The following is a 27,016-nucleotide window of genomic DNA, read 5'->3' as shown; positions in this document are numbered from 1 at the left end:
AGAGAAGCTCGTGAGGCGTCGACTGCGCTCGTGAAAGTTCGCACGGGCACTAATCAATCCGCGGGAGCTATCGTGTTTATCAACAAGTGCCGCATACACCTGCCTTCGCGTCAGCTTCCGTAACGGTCGTTCGGCAACAACCATCATCGGTGGCAAGCCCTTCGTTGCCAGTGATTCTTCGAATCGTGTTCGAAGACGAGGTTAAAGCACCGAGTCGTGTTCTCGACCAACCACCACCTTGCTGCGTGATAAATCGTGCGTGTTGCTCGTCGACGAAGATCGTCCTCGCCGACTCTTCCTCCGATCTTCTGCCTCCTTTTCTGGTTTTCCGCTTTTGTTTCCTTCGTTTCCTTGGTTTTCTCGTCGAGCGTGAGTTCATTGGAATTACATACTATTAATAACCCAACGGTGTCGTTGCACGATGCTGCTCTTGACCAGCTGTTTTTCAAAGGATTTTTGCTCTCGACGACGAACAGTGGCATTTTGTCGAGAATTTTCGTGTCGATCTTTTTGCGTCGTCGTAGGTTTATCAGATTCGAGATCGTGAAAAGGGAAAATTAAATTTCTAACGGTTTGTTTCTAACAGCTAAAGGTTAATCTCGAGAGGGTAAAAGGTTAGGTCAATGAATTGTCTAACGAATCATCGAACTGTATTTGTGCTTCTTCGTGTTTTTTTATTCATTTTGTCACCGTTGAATTTTAAATGATAGAATTTACGATAGATGTACTTGATTTCGACAGACTTTAGCCCGAAATGAAAATTCGCCAGACGGGCAGATCTTCGCTGTGTTCGCCGGGAAATATATCCACGAAATTGCGAGAAACTTGTTCATAATTATTTTCGGTGACTTCCTCTCAACGCGTATTATACCGATTTATTTGAGGATCTTCGATCGCGTTTGAAAATTTTCTTGTATCGTTCCGATATACTTGCGCCGTAAATACTTCGCTTCTCGAAGTACAAAGTCACCTGCCGCTCATAATTTACTGTCTCACGTCTTAATAAACTGATGATCTTCACAAAACACTGATGGAAGCTTGGAGACATTATCCATCTTTTGGCAAGCAAATTTCGTTCCTGCCATCTTTCATCGTCGCGTCATCTGCAAACCCTCTTTCCACATATTATGTGCGCGTTGAAATCCGCCGATTTCGAAACAATGCTCGCTGTGATCTCCTTGAAAAAGTCCCGAAAATATTCTCCATTTCAATTTACACGACAAAGTGAATTACACAATTTAGCGAATTTTGTATTCTTCGCATTTTTATGAATTGCGACGTGCGTATGAAAGTGAAGTGAATCTATCGAATCTTAATGAATCAGCGATAAAACGTTATTATTTGCTGGAGTTTCGCTTAACTGTCTGCGATGACCGTGTAGAAACCGTGTTTTGTTCCGCGCTTCAGGACACGAGGTCCAATGATGCACCGCTTAATGATCGAGGGGTGCGATCGAGGAGGGTGGAATCGAAAATATGAGAAAAGGGGCGCGGTTTTCGGAAAGCGGTCGTTACTATAAATAGAGCCGCCTCGTGCGTGCGTGCTATGCTTTTAAACATAGTTTTGGCAGCGCGAAACGTCAAACCGCCTCGGAGTGGCAAAGCGCGTGGATCGTTTCGCGAATTTCACGGAAAACATTGGCCGGAATCCTTGTTCCTTTCTGCAATACCTGGTTCAAATCACTGGACATCCTCGAGTCTGGAGAATAAAATGTGACTGCGTGTTATTATTTTTTAAAAAATCATTCGCCCCTTCGTCAACTCGTATCAAGAAGGAAATAAAGAAATAGAAGATTTGCTGACAACATCGAGTAAAATAAAATTCGTTTCATCGTGAAGTCGCGTTTTGATAATAGAACGATCAATATCGTTTTGAACGTACGTCGATTGAATAAATTAGCTGTTTTATTTCGTTGGTTGTTGTGCCGCGTCTCGACGACTCTTTTCTTGCCTTTTCTTCCGATCAAAGGGAGGTAAAAGAGCGGGGAGCTTCGTCTTGAGGAAGAAATGAAAAGTGCATCGGAGAAGTGTGACAAGGAGAACCAGCGGCCGATGGAGAGAAGCCACGAGGCTGATGGAGACGTGCAGGATGCCCAGGACGAAGAGTAAAAATCGCCATCACACTTACAAAAACGCCTGTCCCCGTGTTTCGTGCGTGTGCTCGTCGCTCTGCGTCAGGTTTCCGGTTCCCGTTCCGAACGCACATTTGCAGACGCTTCGATGCACACTTTGCTACACGCTTCTTTTCGTTCGTATGCAATGGACGCAGAAAGTATTTGTATACCGATAGATTTTAAACAGTATTTCGTAAAATTATGGTTCCTTGGTCAATTTGTATAAGAGGATGAGTTCGTACGTGTATATGTCTTGTCAGAGGTCTGTAAAATCGGCGTGCAGGAGAAATAAATTATCGGTCTGATAATAAATAGTTTTCGCACAAATTGTAGCGTCATTGAAAATTACAGTCGAAGGAAAGGAATAAAAACGTGTTATCAGAAATTTGTTGTACGATATCTGTTCTAGCGATGTCCAAAAATATAGAAGCTCGTTATTTTATAAAAGTTGCTTGAGAAACCAGAGTTTCATAGACTGTTGTTTATGCGAATACTTCCTACATTCATCGTACGTTACACATACGTATTATTTCTACTTCTACTACTACATCGGAGAATCGTTTAGTAGCAAGTTCCAATTTTCCTTGAGAAATATCATCTTATTCAAAGAGGAAGGAATGGTTGTTTGATAGAAACAATAGCGAAACGTTCCGGTGGAATGCGATTCATTGCCGGTTGGCTGGTCTCGCAAGGTTAATTGCAAAATATTGGCATGGATAGCGATACGATTCTGGCCAAATAAATTATAATGTTGTCGCGAATGTCCAATAAAATCGTTGACAATAATTGGTCCGTATATATCGTAGGAAACTAGTTACCGTGTACAATGTGTCATCTTGAACGTGGACGGATAGTTGTCATAAAAAAATGCAGATGGCCGACGAGTCTTTCCATACAATTTATTAACTGAATTACAACTTGCGATGCATTCGTTACCCGTATTTTTTATCGTAGCTTTATTTAAATCCTGTTGCTTATAGAATCATAGAAGACTGGCTAGTTCCACGATACCTTCGACTTTCTTTCAATGCAAACATTCGCGATTCCAGTCTTTCGAATCTTCCTTATCGATCAACTTGAACTTACCATCCTATAGTTGACACTTCAAAAACTGTCGATAATTGATCCGGGAATGCATGCAGCGTTTGCTATCGCGATTAACACTCGAGAAGAAAGGAAGAATGGAGCTCGTGTCATCGAAGGTATCGCGGAAGTTCCGAGAGGAAGTAGATATTGGCCATTGCCGCCATTTAGTTATCGATGCATAATGATAACGAACGACTTTGCCATTTATTTCGAACATCGCTTGTTATTTGGCCGTGTTAATTAACCTTGAATTCGAGGCTTTCCGACGTTCGATTTTCATTTCTGTGACATTGGCTAACAGCGTGGCGTACGTGAAAGGAGACTAATGCGCATTACGCGCGAGAAATTGGCGCAACGCCAATGGACAGTCGATTGATGATACCGTGAATGACTCTACGTTCCTCGCGTACCTGTCCCATTTTCTTTCTTTTTCTTATAGAAAAGAGAATCGTGATTCTTTTGTTTCTACATCGCAGATATACGAAGGACATTGTAGACGTCAGTAGGACAAGCCGCTACGTTCCATTAGTTAAGTATGACAATAATGAATTTTATTCTCTTTCGTCGATACACGATCAAACAAACACACCGTTTTATTTTATTTCGTGCGAATAAAAATAGACGACAGACCCAGTGAAAGTTTTTTCGATCGATTGACACGTGAGAAAATAAAAATTCATCGAATGGTTATAAAATATTTTTCCTTCGAAACGAAACGATCAGTGCGATCGGCATCGTTCTGCTTGCTACTGTGTGCAATCCCCCCTTTGTTATGCGTAGCATTTTGGTAGCACGAGATTGCATGTTCGACATCGGTTTGCCAAGATAAAGCGTGCTGTTTGACTTGCAATTCTTTCACGCGCGTAGCTCTTCTCTGACTCTGACCGATAATTGAGCTTTGATTGTCGGCTGTTTGTGGTTTAGTGTGATGTCACCGAGCAACAAAAGCGCGGACGAGGCTATAAACGAAGCGTTGTTGGAGAAGCTACGAAGTTGCGTGTCCAAGCCACAGGAGGCCGATACGTTCAGGCACATCGCGGCTAAGATTCATGCTCGTGTCACGTCTTCAGGTAACCATGCTTACACATACATGTACCTATTGTTTCTTATTTTCTCTTTATTTTACTTCGCGACTTTCACAATTCAGGAAATTACATTTTTGCATCGTTAACAAGTCCGGCAATAAGATTTCGTGCGGATTTAAACGACGTATAAATAGGACAGCACTTTCTTTCTTCTTCTAGGGAAACATTTTTTTGAAACGAGTACGTTTCTCCGGTAAACCAGTTTCTCGTTTTATTCGTTATCCGTTTCGGAATCGTGAACGATCACCGAGCAATAAGTTTCGAATGCGGTAGCAAAGTTTTAAACGACTCGAAACAGATTGGACACTTTAAGACGGAGCCTCGTGCCGCTAAATTGCTATTTTTACCGCGAACGTTGGCTTCTATTTCATCGGGCTAATCACCAGAAACTTGCACAATTTATTATTCGTACCGTGTCGGGGTGCTTGCACGGCCGCCCTTTCGTCAGCAGCGGGAACACTCGACACGTTCCCGTCTCACGAATTTTCGTCCTCAATTCCTTTTTACGTTGCTAACAAACGGCTCCCTGGTAATTCCCGTTCGCACGAACTCTTTCCATGTAAAACGAACAACCTTCGTGTCAAAAGATCGGGTCAAAAAGAGTGGAAAAATGCATAAAGAACATTACCACATTGTCGACGAAAGAACTCGGATGTCGGATTCAAAGTCAGGCCACTTTTGAATACACGATGGAACCTTCATTATCCGCGCTACAAATCATTTACTTTTGAGCTACCTTGTAAACGTTAATACTAAACAAGAGCAGAAGCTCCCAAATAAAAATGTAACAACTTCTTTTCAGCTGCCATCCTTGTTTCTCAAGCTTTTCTTTTATATTTGTAAGTAAATCGCTCTGCCGAAACACATCAGAAATTGACAGAAAGCCATAAATAACGAAGAGTAAAATAGAAAACAATATCGTGAGGAACGATGATGAAGCATTTTCGCGATGTATTGCAGATAAACACGCTGCGTTCACAATTATATTCCCATGCATGCCACGATATTATCAAACGATCAACGCTGCGTTTCATTAGTACATGAATTTAGACCCAGTTTCACCTATGCGAATTTCCATCACACGCGACCGACATCGCCTGTGTGCAGCCATTTCTTTTTTAAACGATTACGATTGCGTCGATGTGACGATAAGGATTCCACGGATTGGCGAACAGGTGTGCCAAGCGGAGTCGCGCGTCATATATTGGCCGTCACTCGTTATTTTCGAAAAGCCGGCTTTCGGTTACATAAGAGTTTTCTTTAATGCTGATAGATCGTTTGGACGTAATCCAAACCGTACGGTACAATGTTAGACTGTCTCCGAGAGAATCGCGGTCGTGCCAATTTGATAAGGACTCGTTGTCCCGTTGATCGATATTTCTTTACGTTCGGAAGCTCGTGGAAACACAGTGTCGTTGCACTGAGTCATCGTTTGGCTAACGAGACACTTTCCATTGGAAAAAGTTTCCTTTGTTATTGCAACATTATGCATCGTCATTTCACGGTTGCTTCCAATACGTAGTTTCATAGAGCGAATTGCGACAATTTTTTTATTCGAGAAAATACGTAACAGACGGAGAGACGGTCTTCCAGAATCTGGTTGCGAGTTGGTTTGCTCAAGTTCTTTTGAGCTGGCTCGCGTTCAACTGACTTTTTTCTCTAAACGCTCGTGCACGTGTTTAATGTAAGTATCTATTTACATTCTTACGAGACCTGCAATTCCTAAATACGTAAACGGTGCTTTATCAACGTTTCGATCGAAGAATCTCCGATTAGGCGATGCTTTCAATTAGAGGAAACATTAAAAATGTAATAGCGATCGATTATATCGAGAATATGTTGCGCCAATGGTTGAATATTTTCTCAGGCCAACAGCTTAGTGTGTAACATCCAGCTTTTTTATGGATAGTGTTCGTGGCATTGGTCGCAATTGGCCTCGTGTCAAGTCTGAAATAGGAGCCATGTATTTTGTCAATGTCCAGTATGCTTGGTATCGCATCTGTTCCTTCGATTATTCATGGTTGCGGGCATTGATTTATCTATGATTTACGTATGTTGTACTTTGTTGTTTCATTGACAGGAAATCGACCAATATAACGACTATTCGTTGATAATCTTAGAGTACAGACGGTCTGATTTTCCTCGTGGAAATTTCGTAAAATTCTAATTATGGCTATTGTATTAAAACGTTTAAAGAATCGGTATCTTCCAGATCGGCGGGTACGCGAGCGCACGTTGGAGAAATTATGGCGCAAGAATTCCGGCGCGATGGAAATATTCATCACAACGTTGGAGGTGGGTAGCTCTTTCAACTCTTTGCGTTCAAACATATTTTCGTTCGCAAAAGTTCGCTTCGAAAGAATTTACGCGCGATGAATTTTTGAGGGGTAAACGACGCGCACTATCTACGGAGGATTAATCAACTGTTGTCTCAAAGCTTCTATCTTATAGAGCGAAACTTTGTCAATCCCCGTTGTTAGATCACCGCTTGGATCAAAGATGAAGGCGCGAACTTTTACTTGAAATCGCGTTCCTGATTTTCAAGGGGCGTGACCGAACGCCCTGGCTTTTGCGAAACCCGACATTTAATCGACACTTCGTGGATCCAATTAAGCGTGCGGATAACCATGTCACGATTAACATTTTGCACGATATGGCGTGGTTAGGTCGCATCAGCCAGCTCGGTCCCCATTGTCTGTCTCGTCGACAGGGTTTCCTGCGGCATGCAAAACTGGAAATCCGTTCGTTCCATTTTCTGTTAAGTATTGCACGCACGCATCGCAGGAATAATTATCTGCATGGCCTGCTGCGCGTATCGAATATCTCTCGATCGTTTCCTTTACTGTTGCAACGAGTCCAGATGCGTTAAGTATAAATCGTGGAAGAATTATAAAGTTCGTTTGTTACAGAACTGCAAGGATCACGTGATAAACTGCAGTATCGCCAGCATACTACACGAATGCATATCACCCCGTGTCGCGAAGGGGAAGACCAAAGGGAACAAGAACAAAAGTGCCACAAGTAATTGCAATTTCTAAGTTTTGACGAGTCGGTGTTATTGTTTCTGAAGAAAATCTGCCAGTATATCTGTCGTACAGATTTGTAGAAAGTTTGGAAACCTAGATCGTATAATTGCTATAGAAGACGTATGGTTAATTGAAACGATAATTGGCTGTCCTTTACAGGATCCAGCAGCCGAATGGCAGTGATGCAGCTGATCAATTTAGGAATCACGCAAGTTCTAGTTAAGCTTTTAGTTAACCTGCAACACGCGGACACTATTTCGAGCGAAGTGCTCACGCAGGAGGTGCTTTGGCTTTTGGGCCAGGTAATACATCGTCGTTACCTTTACAATCTCATTCAACTTCTTTCAATGTTGTAAATAAATCTTACAGATAGCCCAGAGGGACCAGAAGTTCGTGTCAAAGATAAAGATGCTTAATACGATAAAATTGTTTCACACGCTCCTGAAGCAACATTACAACAACAGCAAAACGCTACTACCGTTGTTGTTGACTGTCAAATGTCTGGCCAGAAACTGTGAGTAAATTGTCTCTAGATGAATAGATCTCTACAATTCAGAGTTTACGGATATTTCTATATTTTCTACGTAGAAATATCTGTAACTTGTGTCGAACGTTATAACTTGTTCATAGTTGTTTAAATCCGATTGGTTTTGCAGCAATCTCTCTTCAAGTGTTGGTGAAGGATGGGATCTCCAGCACACTGGAGAAAACGTTCGTATGCGTTGGTTACATGCCGCATCTGAAACTCAGATTGCTGTTAGAGTGTTTCAAATATTTCACAACGAGCAGTACGTAGACTATTTTCGTTTATCGTTAGCGACGCGCGAGCTGATCCCATCAGCGAATTGAACTTTAGCAATTAGCCGGAATTTAAACGAGTACCGGTATACAACTTACTTACACGAGCATGTGTGTTTTGTTCGTAGAACTTTGTTGCACGAAATTCGTGAAGGTGGGCCTTGTACATCTGTTGATGAGGATTTTCGAAAGATGGGAACGATTCGACGGCCCGATGAGACTGAAGATTTGCAATTGCGCCTTGATCACGTTGCAGCACTTATGCGTCATAAGTGAGTTTATTCGTGCCGACCTTTAAGCGTTGCGAATTACGAGAACAGCCGGCCGGAAGTTGAGTCTGTAGGGCGTAGAACGTACGGTCGTGTGCGATGGTTTAACATGATTCGCTTTTCCGCATCGACCATCGTGTTCTTCGGTTATTCCTAAATAAAAATACAAAGCATTTAGATTAGATCTTTATTTATTTAAATCCATCGAGCAAATTGAAGTTTAAATAACAGGACTTTACTGATTATCTTCCATTATCTATGTTTTCTCGTTCATGTAAGCATTTTATGTTCACGACAAATACGTTCGATTGTCAGAGATTCGTTTAATCTGTTAACCGAAACTTCTTATTATTATTGAATCAAGAATTAATAAAAACAAACGACTTCCAGATAAGTCGATTATATCCTTTACAAGCATAAATGTATAATTCGTTCTCGACAGAAATGCCACAATGCGTTAGGAGATTAAAAATGTTATTATACCCTAGAGTTATGTCAGCCTTGATTAACAACTTAATCGTGTATTAACCGAAAGATTGGCCGAATAACCAAAAGCTCGTATAAATGGAGTTCTACCGCATACAGGCGTCGTTTCTTCTTGTGTAATTATTTTTGAGCCGGTTAGTTATAGCTTAGTTAGGACATCGAATGACTCTAGTTATCTTTTCTTACGACTTATTTGCCATTTCTTGCAGAACAAACATATCGCATGTAAATTTATGTACACGTTATATCCACAAGCGGTGGTTTTACGTCGCCATTACACGTTGGGACTTCTTTTTGCCCGTTTCAGAAGCCGGCAGAAAGGCTATCAAGACGAACAATGGTCTGCAACTACTGTACCGGTTTTGCAGCAACTGTCCGGAGGATAAGGCATACGATTCGTTGCTGTCACGTATATGCGGAATAATCAATCAATGTCTGGAGAAGAAGGAGCTGCCGGTGCCCGAAATGTCTCCGGCAAGGTGAACGAAACATTCAAGGACGCACGAAATCGATAAACGCTCGATCGTAGCTCGAATCGTTTTTTCACGACGGTAGCTTATTGCTGATCTGGGCTAACGGTTCAACTATCTGACGTTATCCGTTATTAATAGTAGAAGAAGCATGTTGTTTGTTACGATAATGGTTACAAGATAAGCGATTGAAAGAGAAGTAGAGATTCGTGTATCGATTTACTAAATATTGAAACGAGAATTTTACTTTGGGTATCTCGAATATTCAGTGTGTCTTATGTGTATTGTGTACATTGCTGCGTAGATATCCTCCGGCGACATGCAGCATGATTATAAATAACCTTGTAAATCTGTGTCGAACTCTTTCGCAGATTTGTGCTACCTGAAGCAAACGTTAGACCGAATAGCGCCGAGAGTGGCAGCGACATCGACAGCCAGGTGCGTATTTTTGTCGGTCAGAATGATGCAACGAGTGAAACGTAAGGTTGCGAGGCGCCACACGGGATCGTAAAACATCGTATAATTGCCTTTTGACGCGGCAATGGTTTCTAAGAAACTGTCTTAGGTCAAATGTTAAGTACCGAACCTTAGCGAGCATCTGTAATCTACAAAGAGCAAAATGTCTCTACGCAGGCCTGTAGCGTGGCTTCTCTTGGAAGACTGTACAGTGACCTTGATTCCGGAGACGAAGAAGAAAGTCAGAATTCAAGGACGAACGTGAAAAATATGAATGCTGCCGACGAAGTGGACGAGAGCAAATTCTTCGCTGGTGTGTTCACTTCTCAAAGATCAGAGGAGGATCTCGCTGAGTACGTCGACAATATTTTTAACAGTCAGCTTTTTGCCTTAAACTTTCATTGGGAGAAAGTAACCTTAATTAAACCGTATGTCCCTTGATTGTTTAGATACGGCGTTTTCTTCAAAGAATTAGGCAACCCACAGAGCCAAGTTTGCGTAGCAAAGTCTTCAACGGAGAAATTGATCGATGCAACAGACACGAGAATATGCAGTAGCAAAATGAAAACGTTCACGAAGGATCCGACAAAAGAAGGGACAACAAAGAGTCAAACGTCAAACAATGACACGGCTATCAAAATCTTTAACGACATGTCTTCGAATTTGTCGGATCAACAGGCCTATTGCGTGATAGCGAGCAGAGTGAAAAGCGTGATAGGTTTCGTGAAGGTGGCTTACCCGGATCTAATCGGTGGCGATGGTCTCGGGAAGGACGAGCCCTTGAACAACAAGGACAGGAAGGTCTGTCGATCGAAACTTCTTACGTGCGTGGAACGAGGTCTTCACGGTGGCACCTTGGTTCAAGAAGTAGTCTATGATCTTGACGCTTTAGCTTCTAATAACAGCGACGAGCAAACACCGGCTGATAATCATTTGTGCAACTGGGATGAGAACAGGATAGGGAAACGTTGCTCCGACACCAAACAGCTGCACTTCGAGTCCAGATTCGAGAGCGGGAACCTGAGGAAAGTTATTCAGGTACAACTCTATGAATATTTCATATTATTCCATCTTAATCGCACTACCAGCCATAAGTTATCGCGGACATCGGTCGACCAGGACACCTTATTTATTTTCTCAAAAGTTTCGATTGCCATCTACGCCTCGTTTTTTGCACGGAACAACCTTTTTCCTGAGAAATAAGGGTATCGGTAATGTTGATTAATCAGCGTCTCGATAATATAGAATGCGAATAAAATATCGATTTACTTAAGGAAGTCAGTATTCCTTAATATCCTAACACTCTCCAAACTTACGAGTATGAGTACGTTATAATGTAAAATACTAAATAAAATAAAACATGCCGTGATTTTCCAACAAGTAAATAACGTGTAAATACGATAGTACTTATGGCTGATAATGTATATCTAATTTTCCGAAGAATGATACTTCCGTTGGTTCTCGTTTCGCGGCAAATCTGCATCATTTCTTTCCAATCCGCTTCCTTGCAGATAGGCCCGAGAGAGTACGATCTAATCTTGACCCCGGATGTGAACAGCGGCTCCAGGCATCAGTGGTTCTATTTCGAGGTATCAAACATGGAGGCGAACCTGCCGTATACGTTTAACATCATCAACTGCGAGAAGGCGAACTCGCAGTTCAATTTCGGTATGAAACCGATTCTCTTCAGCGTGACGGAAGCTGAGTTAGGCAGGCCAGGTTGGGTGAGAACAGGCGCCGATATCTGCTACTATCGGAATTGTTATCAACGTCCAACCAAGGGGAAAAATTACCTGTCTACGTCGTTCACTGTCACCTTTCCTCATGCGTACGATGTTTGTTATCTGGCGTACCATTTCCCTTATACGTACAGTTTGTTAATGACTAATATTTGGAAGTGGGCCAGGAGGGTTCCTTCGAATACGTATTTCAAAGCGGAGACTCTTTGCGAAACGTTAAATGGAAACAACAATCCTCTGTTGACCATTACGTCTTTGGATTCTAAGAACAATCCTGTACAGGTGAGCTTCGAAGAGGAAATACGTATAGAATTTCAGAATTGAAAAGGATATTTTATTAGGCCGATGGATGACGAATGGCGTTGATTTTATTACATAGAAATTTTAACTCTTTGACAGGCTGATACAACGAAGATGAATTCAGAACGAACGGCTTAGGAAATATTTATTTCGACGTATATTTATCGTCAAAATTTCTTTTGATAAAAATTCCTATTTTTTATGTTACACTGCGAAAGGATCAATGGAATGATCTCGAAACATGTTTCCTCTTTATTCTGCAGAACCGTAAAGTGATATTTCTAACATCGAGAGTTCATCCGGGTGAAAGCAATGCTTCATGGGTGATGGATGGTACGTTAGAGGCGCTGTTGAGCAACAACCCTTACGTAGCGAGTTTACGAGACGATTACGTATTCAAAATAGTGCCAATGCTGAACATCGAGGGTGTGGTAAACGGTTGGTAAGTGATTTCTAAGAAGGTAATTATGTTAAAGGTTGACAAAGATCGACACGATACCAACAAGAATGTGTTTCGTACCTTTATTAATATTCAATTACACAAGTTGCACATTCGCGCCGTGTTTACGCAATGATATTCAAGATCCATGCGTCGATGACCTATCGTAGCAGTAAGAAAAATCATCTCGTGAATGTTGATCTACGCGTATGCCGATTGTCATATGTCTGGATGACCGAAACGTTGCGATTCGTACGTGTTCCTCGAGTAACCTTTTTCCATTTAGCATCATTCGAGACCCTGAATACTCTGATTTTAGTTCGAACGTTAAAATTACGATCAAGATCGACGTTCGTTACCGTTATCAGGGAGAAAATCCGGGTCAAACCGATCGGCTACGAAACGTTTCATCTTGCAGACGTACGAATAACGTTAACTTAACGTTAACTTAATTAACACATCGATATGCATGAAGATTCGTGGCACGGGCGGACTCCCAACCCTACACCAATGATGATTCGGTTAGCCTTAAGAACAACGATAATGTAGTTCACCGTGCGTTTCCTCCTGTACCAGCTTAATGCCTGAGATCCCACGCAGATGAGTCCTCACGTTCGTGTTTATTATCATCTACCATGTCTACGAGTCAAATAGCGCTAAATGGATACGTGATCCGATAAAAAAAGACTGCTGAAGAGATAGAGAAGAATCGAGCGCGACCGATCCTGTCACGCGGATGCAATATGTCCGCCGGTGCCACTGATTAAGGATCGAATTGAAATGTTGGAATGAATGCCCTTGCGAGAACGATGTCGGCTATCGTCGGAGATCGACGCCAGAAGGAAAAGACTCGCTTCCAAATTTACGTATGTATTCGAGCAAATTAACTGTTAACTTAGCTTAAGTTTCAAAGCAAACCAAAACATTCTTGAAACTTCATTCAACGGTATCAAGACATCTCTGTTTAAGACGAAACCTGATTTCGAAAGTTTTCCTTCTGTCGATCTAAAGAGCCCGACGATTGCGAACGGCGTGAAAGAATCCGACGAGCGCTAACCGGAAATTTCATTGAAATCAGAACGAATGGATGAGCGATGAATGGCAACGACCGGCCCCATCGTGATCGCGATGGGATCGCTCGACCGCACGCGTGTACGCGTGCCTGATGTCCGCTGTATAAACATTAAAATAACGTACATTAATACATCTAGTTCCTCGAGAATCTCCTATGCTCTTCACTTATTAACGAACAACGCGACGATGCCTAAATTGTAAAGCGTTACTTGGACGGAGGGTCTAATACTTTGCCGTTGGTGCGCACTTTGATGTTGTACCTGTAGGCCGGTTCCGCCTCTGGCAGGATCGTGCTGCTGTCGTCGTCTTGATCCTTCATCATCGACGATTCAGCCGCCTCTGGTTGGTCGTTCACGTAGTAATCTTGGACGCTGTCGTATGGACCGACCGTGTGTGCGTCTTCTAAACCGTTATTTGGCGACTCGGTTTCGCCATGCATCTCGAAATAATCCGGTGACTCTCGATGTTCGACTTTCATGTCGGAGGCCGAACGTAAGGAAGAACGATGAACTTCGCGAGTCTTAAGACCATCGAATACGCTGTCTTTTCTGGCCTGTGGACCTGGAGTGTCGGTAAAGAGGCTCGTGATGTCAGGAAGATGATCCGGCCTGGTGTTGTCCAGTTCAGCGTTAGTAGGTTGTTCGTGATCCTCGGTGATTACTGGCGAAGACGTGGACGGTGATAAGGCGGGTTGCTGTTGCTTGTCAGACGCGGGAACGGCCGTGGTAATCAGCCTGCTAACGACCGGGTCTTCAGGTAATTTCTCGTCGACAGAGCTCTCTTCTTCCGGTGTTAACTTCTCGTCGATGCTGCTCTCATTCTGCTCGTCGTTCTTGCTGGCGTTGCTTTCCTCATGCTCGTCGACCTGGTCGTCGCTGGCTGGCGCCGAGGTGGTTGTTATGTAGGGTCTGCGATTTCTGCAAATCGCGCACTAGTTTCAGCAGAACGTTGTCGTCTCGTTCACGACGGCAAAGCGATAGGTTTACAGAGGATTATTATTTAGAATGGAAAGTTGTAACAGTGACTTGTGGTGTTCCCTCTCGTATATTAGCGATAATTCATATTAGCATTGTCTATGGTGTTAAAAGCATATAAAGTACATAGAAAAAGTCTGGCACCACTGCTTAGCGTAATATTAGTAAGATCAAATATTGAAATCGAGAAACGTTGATAATATCAATTTATAATCAGTAGTGTCCACGCTTTTTCAAATTGACGTGTGTGTTTTCCCTGTCTGTCTGTATGTCTGTGTGTGTGTGTGTGTGTGTGTGTGTGTCTGACGTTTGCGAGAAGCGAGAGAATGTGTTATTAATTATAAGCTGTGTTCTCGTGTTCGGGAACGTCACGAGCGATAAGCAGTTTACGTCCGAACGACAGCAAAGGATGTCGCACAGTTTCCCAAGTACCATCTATCTTAACAATTATTCAGACTACATTATCCAGTGAAGCGTTATTTATCAGTTCCTTCTATCAGTTCTCATAACTCATAACCGCACGGAGAAAAAAACTTGCCAGTCCGTTAGCCACTGTGGACTCACTGGCTCTCTACGACCGCCTATTCAATTAACGTATGAGACAAAGACACCTTGTCCGCGATTAATACGCGCTCGTATCGAAACGTTCGCTCGATTAATTTGCATACGAAATACGAAGGAGCCTCGTCGTACCATAAAATTGTTCGCGCTTGAAAAATCGCCGCCGTTGAAAACCCTTTGGCGTAAATGCATGGTTACAAGAAACGCCTATGGGCCGGCCAATTATCGTGTCTCTTTCACTGATATCTTATCGGTTTGTCCCACCGTTTTCTATTTTTTTGTCCGTGCGCCATCGAGATTCACCTTGGTACACGTTGAACTCTTCTGATAGCCTATCTGCCTATCTCATTTTCTCTCTCTTATTCTCGGCGGTTTTGTGTATTTTTGTGACAAGTATTATCTCACCTCTTACCCCTGAGTCGCAGAGACTGGAATGCTGCCGTAGTTGTAGTAGTAGCATCTTGTTTGCTCGCAGATGAAGTCTTTCACCAAGGTGCAGTCCTGGGCCTCCCATGCTAACGTAGGCGCTGCCATCGCGACGCATCCGTCCGCGCTGCCGCTGTCACCGCTGGAACCGAACAAGTTCCGGATTAGAATTTAAATCACCCGGCATCCGTTTATCGATTCGATGCACGCGTTTCCGGGTGAAGACGCGTGCACGCCGCGGAAGGGACGCCGATAATTATCGTTCGTGACGGCGAATCGATCTTCGATCTATTGTCTTCTTCCTTGACGCGAAAGAATCTTCGCTGTGTTTCTATTTGCCTGGTTCTGTAGACAGAACGTGACGCTTGCTTCCTCCTGGATGCGTGTCTTTTGTCTATGTGATTTCCGGTTCTGACGGGGTCTTTTTCTTTTTTTCTTTTTTCTTAACGAAGGATCGTCACGAGGTTCGTTCCAATCCGATAAATCGTTGTTTCGCAAGGTTACGCGCCGAGATAAAGTTCATAATCGAATAGTCACGCTTGCTACTTTCTGTGTGTGCGTGTCCCTCGTCTACGCGATTTCCGATTCCGATGAGATTTTTTTTAACGAAGGATCGTTAAAAGGATTGGAAGGTTCGTTCCAATCTGGTAAACTATTACCTCGAAAGGTTAGAGAGTGGCATAAGGTTCTTAATTCCAAAGGTCGTTACGAAGTAATCTATGAATTGATTTTAGTGGAAGTTTGACGTGCAAGTTGATGATTACCTTTCGCGTGCCACTCGTTGAGGTTCGGTGCCGGGTGGAACGTCAGCGGGTCTGTTGCCAGGTCGCCTCAACATGTAGTCGAAGGTGGCATTGAACGGAAGACCTGTGCTCATCCAGAGGAACATGTCCGTGCCCAACTTGTTGCCGGATGTCCAGAAATCGTATTTAACGTAGCCGGCGTTTTTCAAGTACTGCGTCATCGTGTCTGCTTTTTCCTTAGTCTCGAAAGAGGCCAACTGCAAGCCCAATGAACGACAGTACTGGTAGGCCAAGAAGTAATTCAGTTCGGGACTGTAGGGATTCATCCTTGACACGAAGTATTGCACACCGTCTAACTGGATCGTTGTGATCCTTTGAGCTGTAAATTCGTTTCAACGAACTTATTATTATTCGTTAGAGATGTTCGTCAATTGTCGAAAGAAAGTATATTAGGTAGATATTTCTGCTAAATGTTTACCAAGTGTCATGTTAATCCCCTGCAATTTATTCCTAATAATTGTCCATGCAGCATTTCATTATGCTTGAATACATGGGCTAAATTTATTTAAATGAATTCAAAATTATGTATCGATAGATGCTGTTTACTCTCGAAAATCAACACATGTTTCATCAATTCAAATGCTAGAGAGCTATCGATCGAGCCCATCCCCGACACAGGGCCAGCTGATGAATAAAAAAGGAAATTCCTTTCTTGTTCTCGTATTATCTCATCGAGGCACGTCTCCGCCATTGACTTCCGACCAGACCACAAATGGCAGCCCCAGACGCGGGAAAAATCATCCTGTGAATTCTAATCTACTCGGTGTTCCATTTTAGCATGGCCGCGTGAACCGTTACGTCTGCTAGCAATTATAAATACTTGTTATTCGTTTAATTCGGAGATGCATGTCGCGAAGCGGAAGAAAAATGCACTCGACGTATCCGAACGAACGTCATTCCCATTCACATCGAATTCTATAGCCTTTCAGCATTTTAAATCAGCCTATTCTAACCATCTAGATCTATCAACTACCATTGTCTTCCGTTTCCTTTTCTTCCCTTCCCGTTAATTAAGCTTCGTAAAATTTGTTACGAATACTGCTATTAAAAAATATAGCTGCATCGGTTTACAACGTCACATCGAACAGGTCGATTGTGTTCAGCTTAACTCACACTCCCGCTCGTCGTAAATCATTTACTATCGCGATTTTAATTTATTACCTCTGGGATATGTGTACATCATTGACGCTGTTCGTTATAGCCAGACTCGCAGAATGACTCTGTAGTTTGTGAGAAGTGCCGTGTTCACACGATACATGCCGTGCGAGTTCATTGACCTTCTACGTCTATTTGGTTAACTGTACTTATAAATTATGACCGGTTCAGGCCACCAAATAGTTCGCAGACGACTGCTACAAAGCCTAGAAATTTCGCACGAGCTTCGCCCGAGCTGTTCTCTCCTCTTGCGTGGAAAAATCACCTCGAGATTATACTAAAATTCCTTTAGGAACGTAGATCGCGTTATTTCCGTTAAATTATCAAATTTCTTATCGCAATTGGAAATCGCGATGGACGTTTAAATATGTATTAGATTTTTCAAAGATTTCACGGAGAAAAGAGAGTAGTATTTTCGACGGCACGTGTTACGAAATAGACGAGCAGGCAAATGATTCGAAGCGCCTTGAGAGAGAAGACGCGTGATAAATTGAAAGGGTGCGTTTCGCGTAAAAATGCTCCGGTTCGTGAAGCCCGCGGCGCAGGTGGTGGTAAACGACCTGAAGACCTTGAGACGTCTGCCGCCAGTGCTCTCTGGAAAGAAGACGCCTGCTAGACGCTATGAGCCGCGATTTCATTCACGAATTACACGTCAGTCGTATGGTAATTAACGCGATCGCGATGACGATAGTTTAAGGGCGTGGAAATTTGCCAAGTATCATTACGCGTTACGTGAAATAAAAATTCAGGACGATTAAAAAAAAAAGAAATATTTATCAAAGAAAAAAAATTCGAATTTAGAAAATACAAGGAAAGAATCGTGACATTGGACGGACCTCTTGTCGTTAATTAAAGTCTGGATGCACGGTATCGTCCGTTGAGCACAAAAAGAATCGTTGGGCGAACGTAGCATGAATAACGAACCGCGAAGAAACGAGTCAGAATGACGAACGAGTGATCTTGAAGTCGCGTGCGTGATCAGCGACCGCGAGTTTCCTCTTCAACGTTTGAATGCACCGGACGTCGTCGCAGTCGACGTTTTCTCCGAGGGAACGACAATGCGAGGACGAAAGCATCGAACAAAGAAGAGAAGTTGGAAAACGAATCGATGCGGGTCGAGGTATTCTCCGGACAAAAACTTGGCGTTACTCCAACGATACGAATCATTAAGAGACTACCAGAATTCGAAATGTGAATCTGAAACTGTCGAAAGTTCGAGCAAACTTCCTGCCAATCCACCTTTTGTTCCTAGCGAGTTCCAACAGCCAGATTGGATTCCTCTCTAGTCTCTTCGATTCTCGAAAGCGAAATTTTTCAGATCGAACGTGTAAATTTTCAGCGAATTGAGCGATAACGACTGATATGTCGAGAAAGTGTACGAACCTGAGGCGAAGGCCGCGACGAGCAGCAACAGTAGAGCGATCTTCATGGTGGCGTGTGTCGATTAATCGATCAAGCAGCCGTTTCCGTTTCCGACTCTCGGAATACACCGGATGTTAGTGTTAGGGTCGCGTTCTCGGACTGGCCTCGCGCTGCGCTGTGGGGCCCCTTAAGAGTCTTCTGCCCGGATCCCAGAGGAGGGGGTCGTTGAAGATGATTCACTGGCTAACCTAGAGCAGGACGAGCGGAGCCCACGAAGGGACGAGCGGGCACGAGAGAGCGGGATAGCTCGAGACGTCGACGGGGGATACGAACCGATCCGAAATGTAATCGACTTGGCCGCGCAAAAAGCCTGCGAGGTGACAAGGTCAGAAAAAAATACGAGGTACCACAATAGATGTCGGTGCCGGAGGGTTAGAGAGGATGATGCGATGCGTTCATTGACACGGCTTCGCTCTCTCATGCGTTTCTTCTCTCACGAACTTTGCTCCGTCGACCGAACTTTTTAGCCCACCAACGCATCAAATGTAGATTCTCGCTCGTTCTCGCTTTATGGTACGAAGATCTGTGAGTGTTTTGGCGGTGTGGAAATTATCGATGGTTGGTTCGATATCGATCTCTAACGAACGTCGATCCAACTAACGCGCAACGCGCGATTGTATTTTCTTTTCTGTTTCAACGTGTGTCTGTAGGTCGTAGGTGGAGCGTAAACGAAACGAAAGTGAAAGAATTGAAACGAGATCGAATCGCTACGAGATCGGAGAGCCTGCGAACGAAGTAGCGAAGCCTGGATTGTTAAGGAAACGGAGGAGAACGAGGCGTGAAGCTGTCTAACAGACAGCGGGAAGATGGTTCGACGGTGGACGCTATTAATAACGTTGTCCCATCGTATAGTTTGTTTTACGTTGGTAGTCGTAGCGGATGGAATTTCGCTTTAGCGTCACTTCACGATGTTCATCGTCCTGAATGGAATTGTATCGACGAGCTGGCGCAAAAAGACACCGACCTCAAGGTAGACTTCATTTCTGAGCGTGGTTCGCGAGAACGCGCCACATACCATCCCTCAAAATCACTGTTTCCCATCGTGAACGATGTCGACGATCGGGATGCGTTAACGATATTACCATTCCAGTCAACTTGGATATCGTGGATGTAAATCACGGCTTGCGAGAACCTTGAGAACGTCAGTTGGCAACGTTTCCTCGTTGGAAATACCTTTTTCGTTTTCCCCTCTTTCGATGTTCCATAGGACAGACGTTCGATTCAACGTCTATCTATCGAGTTATATATAAACAAAATTATATATAAACAGCATCGAGATATGACGTAGGATGCTAATTGGTGGACAAGGCTAGCGCACGATTGCAATTGTAACCTGCCAGGTATTACGGGAATCATACACGCGTTCGATATATTGCGCACGGTGGTCGCAGTGACTCGGTGGAATCTCCATGAAAGTCGGAGTACACTGGCGCAGGAGGTTTTGAACCGGTTCCCTTGTTAAGCCTTTGGCGCCGTCTATTCTTATTCTTCGGTCTTTCCGTGCTTAGTTTTTTCTCCGCCGGCATTGACCGGGCCCCATTAAGGGAAGTATCTTCAACGTCTGAAAAACGCGTAATCGCTTTACAATCGTTTAAATACATCCAGCCCCGTATTTTTATCGAGTTTAATGCGTACCTACGGTCACGAGGATAGAGGAGGATTCCATTTTAAAAGCGTCCACACGTTTCGCGAACGCGCTCGCGCCACATTAATTATTTCGATCTACGCGCTCGGCCTCCGCTGCGACTAACCATTACGATACCACGGCGCGTAGATACGAATGAAACGTTCGAGAACTCTTATGAGAACGATGCCCATCTTAATGTACCGGACCGATATTAACCCCTTAACACAGTGAAGTCGTATCTCGTCTGGCCGAGAGATTTCTTGCCCAGCGTTGCTTTCGTCGTGGATCCACGCTCGCGGCATCAGCGTATTCTCAGCGGCAGCAAAAAGGCTCTTGTCTCAAGGTAGGCTTCATTTCTGACCGCCGCGTCTTCTCTCGCACGAGAGATCACTTGCTTCTGGAATACGTGCTGTATGTATTGTATGCTTTTCTCGCGTCGAAACGACCGCGCGCCACTGAGGCCCAGTTACTTCGATTACGATACGCAACCGGTACCGGAGAACCAACAAGCAGTGCAAAATCCCGACGAGACAATTTTCTTCTTCTTCTTCTTCCTCTCCTTCGTCTTTCTTTTATCTTCTTTAGCTACTACCTCTACTTTGTCTTCGTTTTTTAGTCGCTCTTTGTCCAGACCGTATCCGATCGATTCGATATCCTGTAACGTCTCTGGATCGATGATCATTATACGCGACGTGTTATTTCTGTTACGCGGTGTGCGACCAGTCCAGCAAAAAGGAACTCGCGTGACATCCGAGACCCACCGTGTCTCTTTCGATCCGCGTTCCTCTTCTCGTTGTCTCCGTGGCTCGCACGAAAGCACCGCGATTTCTATGTTAAACGATACACGAGTCGATTTCGCTTCGTTTATAACGAGCCGCGTATCGTCTATTTAAAGATTCGACACGGTTGCGTCAGGTAGGAGCGTCATGGAACGGAATTGCCGAAGGTATGCTTTATTACGGGAGGCCAATGTCAGGTCGATCGTAAACAGAGGCGAGTAATTACACGAGCGAGCAGTTAGAATTATACGGATCCTTAAAATATCTCCCGTTTAGTTTTAGAGTTCTACCGACTATTCTCGTGCTCCCTACTCTTAGAGTACTCTATTATTATAAAATATCGGGGGTTGTTATTTTAAGCTATCATTATATTTTACATAAATCCATCGCAACAGTTCTCGTGTGCTCTATTCTCGTTGCAAAATTACCACGGTGTGTCTGCCTGATCGCAACACGTTCCCATCCACGAGGTTCCGGTTTATTACGATCGCACGATTTGTTAACAATCGAGTTATTCTGGCCTATCTGTTTCGACACACTCGACGAAGCAAAAGGAGAAAATAATCTGGTGACTGTCCACCAGGGGATAAGTCAGGCGGCTAAACTCAAATCTAGTATGTTCGACCCTGTAGCTCGGTTGCGTGGGTCACGCTGCGCTGGTGCATTGGCGCAGGTCAGTTTAACAGGTCGGAGTCTCGGCGACGTATTCCCATGGGAATGCAGTCGTTGTGCCGTGGAGTGCACTTAGGTCTGGCAATGCCTACGGGGGTTTCTGTTCGTGGCCATATATCGGTGGGTGAAACGAAAGCAGAAGCTCGATCCTGGATAAACAAGCGATCCTCCACCACCTCCTTCGTCTTGTTCGTCTCCGTTTCTCCCTCGTGTTGGCCCTATCTGCGTGAACGAGATGCTAGGAACAACTTCTCACAGCCAAGCCGAGAGGGATTCTTGGTCCTTTTTTGCGAAAATAAAAGTAAAGAAAAGGAAGACTCTCGAGAGAGCTGTAGGCAACGCTTCTCGTTGAACGAAGAAGAAGAAGAAGGAGAAGAAGAAGAAGAAGAAGAAGAAGAAGAAGAAGAAGAACTAGAAGAAGTATAAGGAGGATGAGGATGAGGAGGAGGAGGAGGAGGAGGAGGATAAGAAGGAGGTGCCGGTGGTGGTGGAGGAGGCGAAGAAAGAGAGGTGAGGATGCTACGGGGGATTCTTCAAGTCTATTTCAGGCCCTGCCAGCAATCGCTATGTAAGGCCCCCGTTCTTTCCATCTTCCTCTCTACTTCTTAAGGAGAAGAGTAGTTCCTCTCTTCTCCTCTACTTAGCCCCCCGTCCCTTTTCTTCCGAGGTTTTCTTTCTCCTTCGTTCGTTCGTTCCACGGGCATGGAACGAACTCCGTTTTAGCCCGCGAATAGCCTCGACGTTCGAGACGATCCAAGGAGCCATACTGCCCCGAAGGCTTCGACGCCGTCGATTCCTTCCATTTTGATACTTCTAGGACAGTGATCCTCATCATCCTCATCCTCCTACCTGCGAGATACATCTATCGGTGTGTGTTGTTCATGTATATAGAAAGCGAGCATCAGAGTTGAGCCCACGTTCGACGCGCAAGACGTCGTTTCGTCGTGAATATTCTTTCCATCTAACGATATCGCGACTACCGCAATTCCTGACGGCAGCCACGGTTTATCCTCGTTTCTTTCACGCGCTTCCTGTAGATTTACGGACACCGCGTTACCTGAGAAGGGAATACGAATCCTCGATTATTTATAGGGTATCCAGGATTCTCGTCGTTTCCTAGAGAATCCAATTAAAGCGGCGCAAAGTGGTCAGGCGACTTGGCACTACGAAAGGGACGAGCGTCCTTGCACACTCTTTTCTTCGATTCGTTTTTCAGAGCCGTGATTCAGTTGCCAATCCGGACGATCTGTATATCGCGTCGTATCTTCTCTTTCAGAATTTTCCACATTTAGTCCAGCGATAGATTCTCTCGTATCGTTCGTTATCGAATCGATCGTAAGGAAAATTATCATCTTCCAATACAGGAAACCCGTGAAATTTCCACTTAAAATACGAGTAGAGAGTTTCCTCAGCGAATTCCACCAAGTAACGAGCATCGAATTCGATCATCGTCCAACGGACAAGGGTTGAGAACGCAGCGGAGAGCCGGCTTATCGACGATATCTTCGATACACGGCTCATCGATTACGTACCTACGTCTTGTTATGCACACGATGTCTCGCGTATATATATTTAGACAATGTCGTTCCCCCAGGATGTAATGTGATTACACGGTCCCGTGAATCGCCGTAGGAAACAGCGAAACTCGTCGTTGAACACACGTAATCCCACGGCGTTCCCTAAATCATCCTGATATCGGGACCGGCGGTCTTCGGACTCTGTCTTTCTCTTTTCCTTTTCTCTTCTTTCTTACTGTGCCCGTGTCTGGGTCCCCGACGAAACCACGAACGAATCACGACTCGCGGCGCATGTGATCGCCGATAGAACGCAGAAATGGATGATAATAACAGCCATGGCGGCGTACGATCATTAAATGCTGCTCTTGCTACCCACCGTTTTACCTGGGCCCCTGTTCTTGCCGCTGTTACGTGCCCCGGGCTCGACGGACTGACCTAGAACCTGAAACCGTGAACCTCTGCTTCTGCTTGCGGTTACACGTTCTCGAAACAAGCCTGGCCGTCGCGTCGTTTTAGTTAGTTAGTTAGTCGATCTTTTTTTCTGTTTGGAGGTCGCCGAGCGATGCCTTGGCTTCGCTTTCGCGTCGGAGACGGCGCTCCAGGGGCGTTAAGCCCCTATATTGCTCAACCAGCGTTATCGTCTATTTTTAAGTTCCCAGATGTTGGTTGTCCTGAGGCGTCCTTTTCTTTCCACTTGTACTTTTAGTTGCTCGCATTTCCGCGCATTACCGTTACAGTTAGTTTTGCATACTCGATACAGTTGCATTTCGCTTTTGTATACCTACGTACTTTTACTTTTTCTCCTCTTGCTCCGTACTGTTACCTTACTAGTTCTATTTCTACCTTCTCCTCTTCTTTTTCTGTCTCTGTCTCTGTCTCTGTCTCTGTCTCTGTCTCTGTCTCTGTCTCTGGCAGTCTTATCGCATGACGATTTTTCCGACCAATTTTCATCCCGATACAGTGGACAAACTCTTAATCCTCGGGTAGCAAAGTCAATTCCTCTTTATTATTTCTTAAGTAAGTCGAAGATTTCATTCCTTAGGAAAATTTAGTTATCGGTCACGTTAAATGTAAAAAGGCTTCATCGCTGTGAAACGAAATATTCGAGGTACCTTGGCGAGGACAGAATCGTTCTCGAACCAGGTATTTATTTGTCTCTGTTTGTCTAGCTTCGATCGATTAACCAACACGTGGATGTAATAAAGTTCATCTTGGATTCAGCAGCACGAACGGCAGAATTTACATTCCTTCTTCATTATGGGCAATTCATTTATATTCGTGGACTACTGCGCTGTGATTTACGTTATTAACATAGTGGGGGACCGACGCCTACCACTGCTATGCCGGAGGGGGAAAATATTCTATCGAATATTTTTAAAAAGTACAATGGACGCTTTCTATACCGTGTGCCGAATATCAGAAGCTATCAATTTGCTCCATTTTTCAGGCATCTGTCAAAGATTCGCTTCGTTAGGAGCCTGTTACCTTTTCCCTTTTTTTCTTTCTCTCGTAGCCAATTTCGAGACTGTTTCGGTTCTGTTTAGCCGGTTCGTATAGATTCTCGGTATTGCGTGTAGTTACCGGAAAGAATTCCAGGGAACTATGCCTGTGGACCAGCCCAGCCAAGCCTCTAAATTAAATCTCGATTCGGATAGGCGAGAATTCTATTGCCTGTTGGCGCGGAGACATTCGTTCAGGAGAACGGAATCGCGAAATTAAATCTCGGGATTTATTGGACCAGCTGCAACAGCTCGGCAGACGAATATTTCGCACTGTATCGTCGAATTCATCGGCGAGGGAGTAGTTAGAGATGGAATAAATCGGTGTCCGATGACGGGACACGAATGACGTTGGCATAAAATCGCTCTGTTCGTTGCTTCACGGACCGAGTGTATCCATTTAGAAGTAATTTCCTGCTCGCTCGTCCTTGGTGCTTAAAACGTTTTCGAATCGATAAATACCGTTAACTATTCCTCGTTTTCTTATTATGCTCGCCGATTTATCTCAGTCGACGATAAAATCGATACGATGGAAGATTTTAAAGAAAGAAGTTTTGCATAATATTCAGCAAAATCTATCGGCGATCCTTGTAACCGAAGGTGCATCGAACTCTGGAAGAACCAGTCGCGCGAATCGCGCGTTTTCCTTATGTATCTTCCTCTCGATCCAACGTGTCGATAATGTAGCAGAATCGATGCACCGGTTGGACTTTTATTAATTCAGGCTGAATCCATCGTCCCGTCTGGTATATTTACGCGGCTGTATTTATGTGGCGCGAGTGACACGTTGTGAAACGCGAATTTTACGAGGTCCGCGGAACGAGGTTCACCGCGACGAATCGCGTTATAGTAAAAACCTGCACGGACATTCCTCCGTTTCGTTCCCTGTGCAAGGGACCGACGCGTCGTCGCGACGTAAGGGCTGCTTTTGCCGCATCAGCTTCGAAGAAACGATCGGTCAGGGCGTAGAAGAAACGTCAGCGAGCCGAGAATTCATCAGCGAATGCTCGCCCTTTTCTCGACCGTTGCTCGACTCGCGCCAGCAAACAAAAAAGAAGAAGAAAAGGTACGAAAAGAGAGGAGGAAAGAAAAAAAGGAGATTCAGAGGCGAGGAAAGAGAGACTGAGTATGAGAAAGAGAGAGAGAGAGAGAGAGAGCGAGGGAGAGAGGGAGAGAAGGGAGGGAGGGAGGGAGAAAGAGAGAAAGAGAGAGACGGAGTGATAGAGGCCTTGGTTTCGCGAAGGAATGCAAATCGGAGACTGGTCACGAGTATTCTAATGCGCGATCGCTTTAGCCCTTCGGCCGGCCAGGATCCTGAAACGAACGTCACACGTCCCTTTCGTATCAGTGACGCTATAAAGATACTCGCGAGCTTCTTGCCGTAGCCTGGTATCGTTTGCTCGCGTGTGTTTCTCTGTTGCCGCGGGCGAAACGATGTATGGCGGCTTGGCGACCCTCGATTCTCGCCCGCGAAGGCATTCGTGATAACCGCGGCAGCTACAAGGTGCACCGAGTGGTAATTTGCACGTTTAAAAGACGATGTATCACATGACAAATTTAACATTCGCACGTACATTCTTGCGTTTACCGTGTACCATTCCGTTGCAACGGAAAATTATTCGTTCGTGTAACTGATCATGATTTCTCTTACGTATATTCGTCCGTTGATTCTTCTCAGAGAACATTATCGCGCAGACGATCATCGCACGAAAGTCGCAACAGGTATCGATCGTCCGAGGATTTATAAAAGAGTCGCGCGCGCAAACGAACGCGCGATTTGAAACCGCGTTCGATCGCGTTCGAGCTCGGTTACGGTCATATTTCAACGACGCAGGAAATAGATTTCTTGCTGGGTTGCGGGCCGACGGGAAAAAAGGAGTTCACAAGCGTGGTTACACGATCGAACCCCGGGATAACCTCGAAGAAAATGCCGCGAGGCGAGAAGAGATGAAACAAAGATAGAGGGGAAGGCTGGACAGGCTGGCAGTAAAGTTCACGGAAGAAACGCGTGATACGTGGAAGACGACCACGAAGAAATGAACGTTGCCGAGGTACCCAAGGATTTCGCTTTACGATTGCAACAACGATCTACGAATTTTTCTTCCTCGCGTCCGTTTCTTCGTCTTCCCTCTCGGACCTCGTTCGCCGAAGTATCGTGACTTCTGGCTGTATTTTCCTTAAAACGACGTAATCCGGCCATGCTGTACATGTCCAGCTCGAAGATAAACAAGGCTGCGAAT

General features: G+C 44.4%; 2 protein-coding genes across 7 annotated transcripts in view; one reads left to right on the top strand and one right to left on the bottom strand.

The window, feature by feature from the left end:
- Positions 1-94: 94 nt before the first annotated feature.
- Positions 95-27,016, top strand: part of LOC122571549 (cytosolic carboxypeptidase 1-like) — a 31,858-nt gene continuing 4,936 nt past the window's right edge. For 3 of the 6 annotated variants that reach the window (XM_043735474.1, XM_043735455.1, XM_043735434.1), the window contains exons 1-14: positions 2,045-2,177; positions 4,124-4,269; positions 6,497-6,579; positions 7,194-7,305; positions 7,470-7,612; positions 7,680-7,824; positions 7,967-8,098; positions 8,237-8,380; positions 9,171-9,342; positions 9,705-9,771; positions 9,967-10,142; positions 10,239-10,827; positions 11,301-11,810; positions 12,092-12,270. In XM_043735474.1, coding sequence (XP_043591409.1) covers positions 2,074-2,177; positions 4,124-4,269; positions 6,497-6,579; positions 7,194-7,305; positions 7,470-7,612; positions 7,680-7,824; positions 7,967-8,098; positions 8,237-8,380; positions 9,171-9,342; positions 9,705-9,771; positions 9,967-10,142; positions 10,239-10,827; positions 11,301-11,810; positions 12,092-12,270 — 2,702 coding nt within the window. In that variant the 5' untranslated portion in view covers positions 2,045-2,073. Of the gene's footprint in view, positions 2,178-3,675; positions 3,729-4,123; positions 4,270-6,496; positions 6,580-7,193; positions 7,306-7,469; positions 7,613-7,679; positions 7,825-7,966; positions 8,099-8,236; positions 8,381-9,170; positions 9,343-9,704; positions 9,772-9,966; positions 10,143-10,238; positions 10,828-11,300; positions 11,811-12,091; positions 12,271-27,016 lie in introns of all 6 variants that reach the window. The other 3 variants (XM_043735483.1, XM_043735445.1, XM_043735465.1) reach the window with 3 other exon arrangements.
- On the bottom strand, positions 12,337-22,757 carry LOC122571600. Its single transcript, XM_043735561.1, has 5 exons — positions 20,318-22,757; positions 18,644-20,243; positions 16,067-16,424; positions 15,289-15,444; positions 12,337-14,258 (listed from the first exon to the last, which is right to left on the bottom strand). Exons 2-5 carry the CDS (start codon positions 18,687-18,689, stop codon positions 13,547-13,549), a joined length of 1,272 nt encoding a protein of 423 aa, XP_043591496.1. The 5' UTR covers positions 18,690-20,243; positions 20,318-22,757; the 3' UTR covers positions 12,337-13,546.

The sequence above is a fragment of the Bombus pyrosoma genome, linkage group LG1, assembly GCF_014825855.1.
Source record: "Bombus pyrosoma isolate SC7728 linkage group LG1, ASM1482585v1, whole genome shotgun sequence".
NCBI lineage: Eukaryota > Metazoa > Arthropoda > Insecta > Hymenoptera > Apidae > Bombus > Bombus pyrosoma.
This window is presented reverse-complemented; position numbering and strand designations above follow the sequence as displayed.

What these genes read in the sequence shown, in the direction of transcription:
- LOC122571600 (XM_043735561.1), bottom strand. Translation starts at nt 18,689, where the DNA reads ATGAAGATCGCTCTACTGTTGCTGCTCGTCGCGGCCTTCGCCTCAG. An exon ending in CGTCGCGGCCTTCGCCTCAG is followed by an intron (nt 16,425 to 18,643) that starts GTTCGTACACTT and finishes ACGAATTTACAG; the next exon opens with CTCAAAGGATCACAACGATC. An exon ending in CAACGAGTGGCACGCGAAAG is followed by an intron (nt 15,445 to 16,066) that starts GTAATCATCAAC and finishes GTTCGGTTCCAG; the next exon opens with CGGTGACAGCGGCAGCGCGG.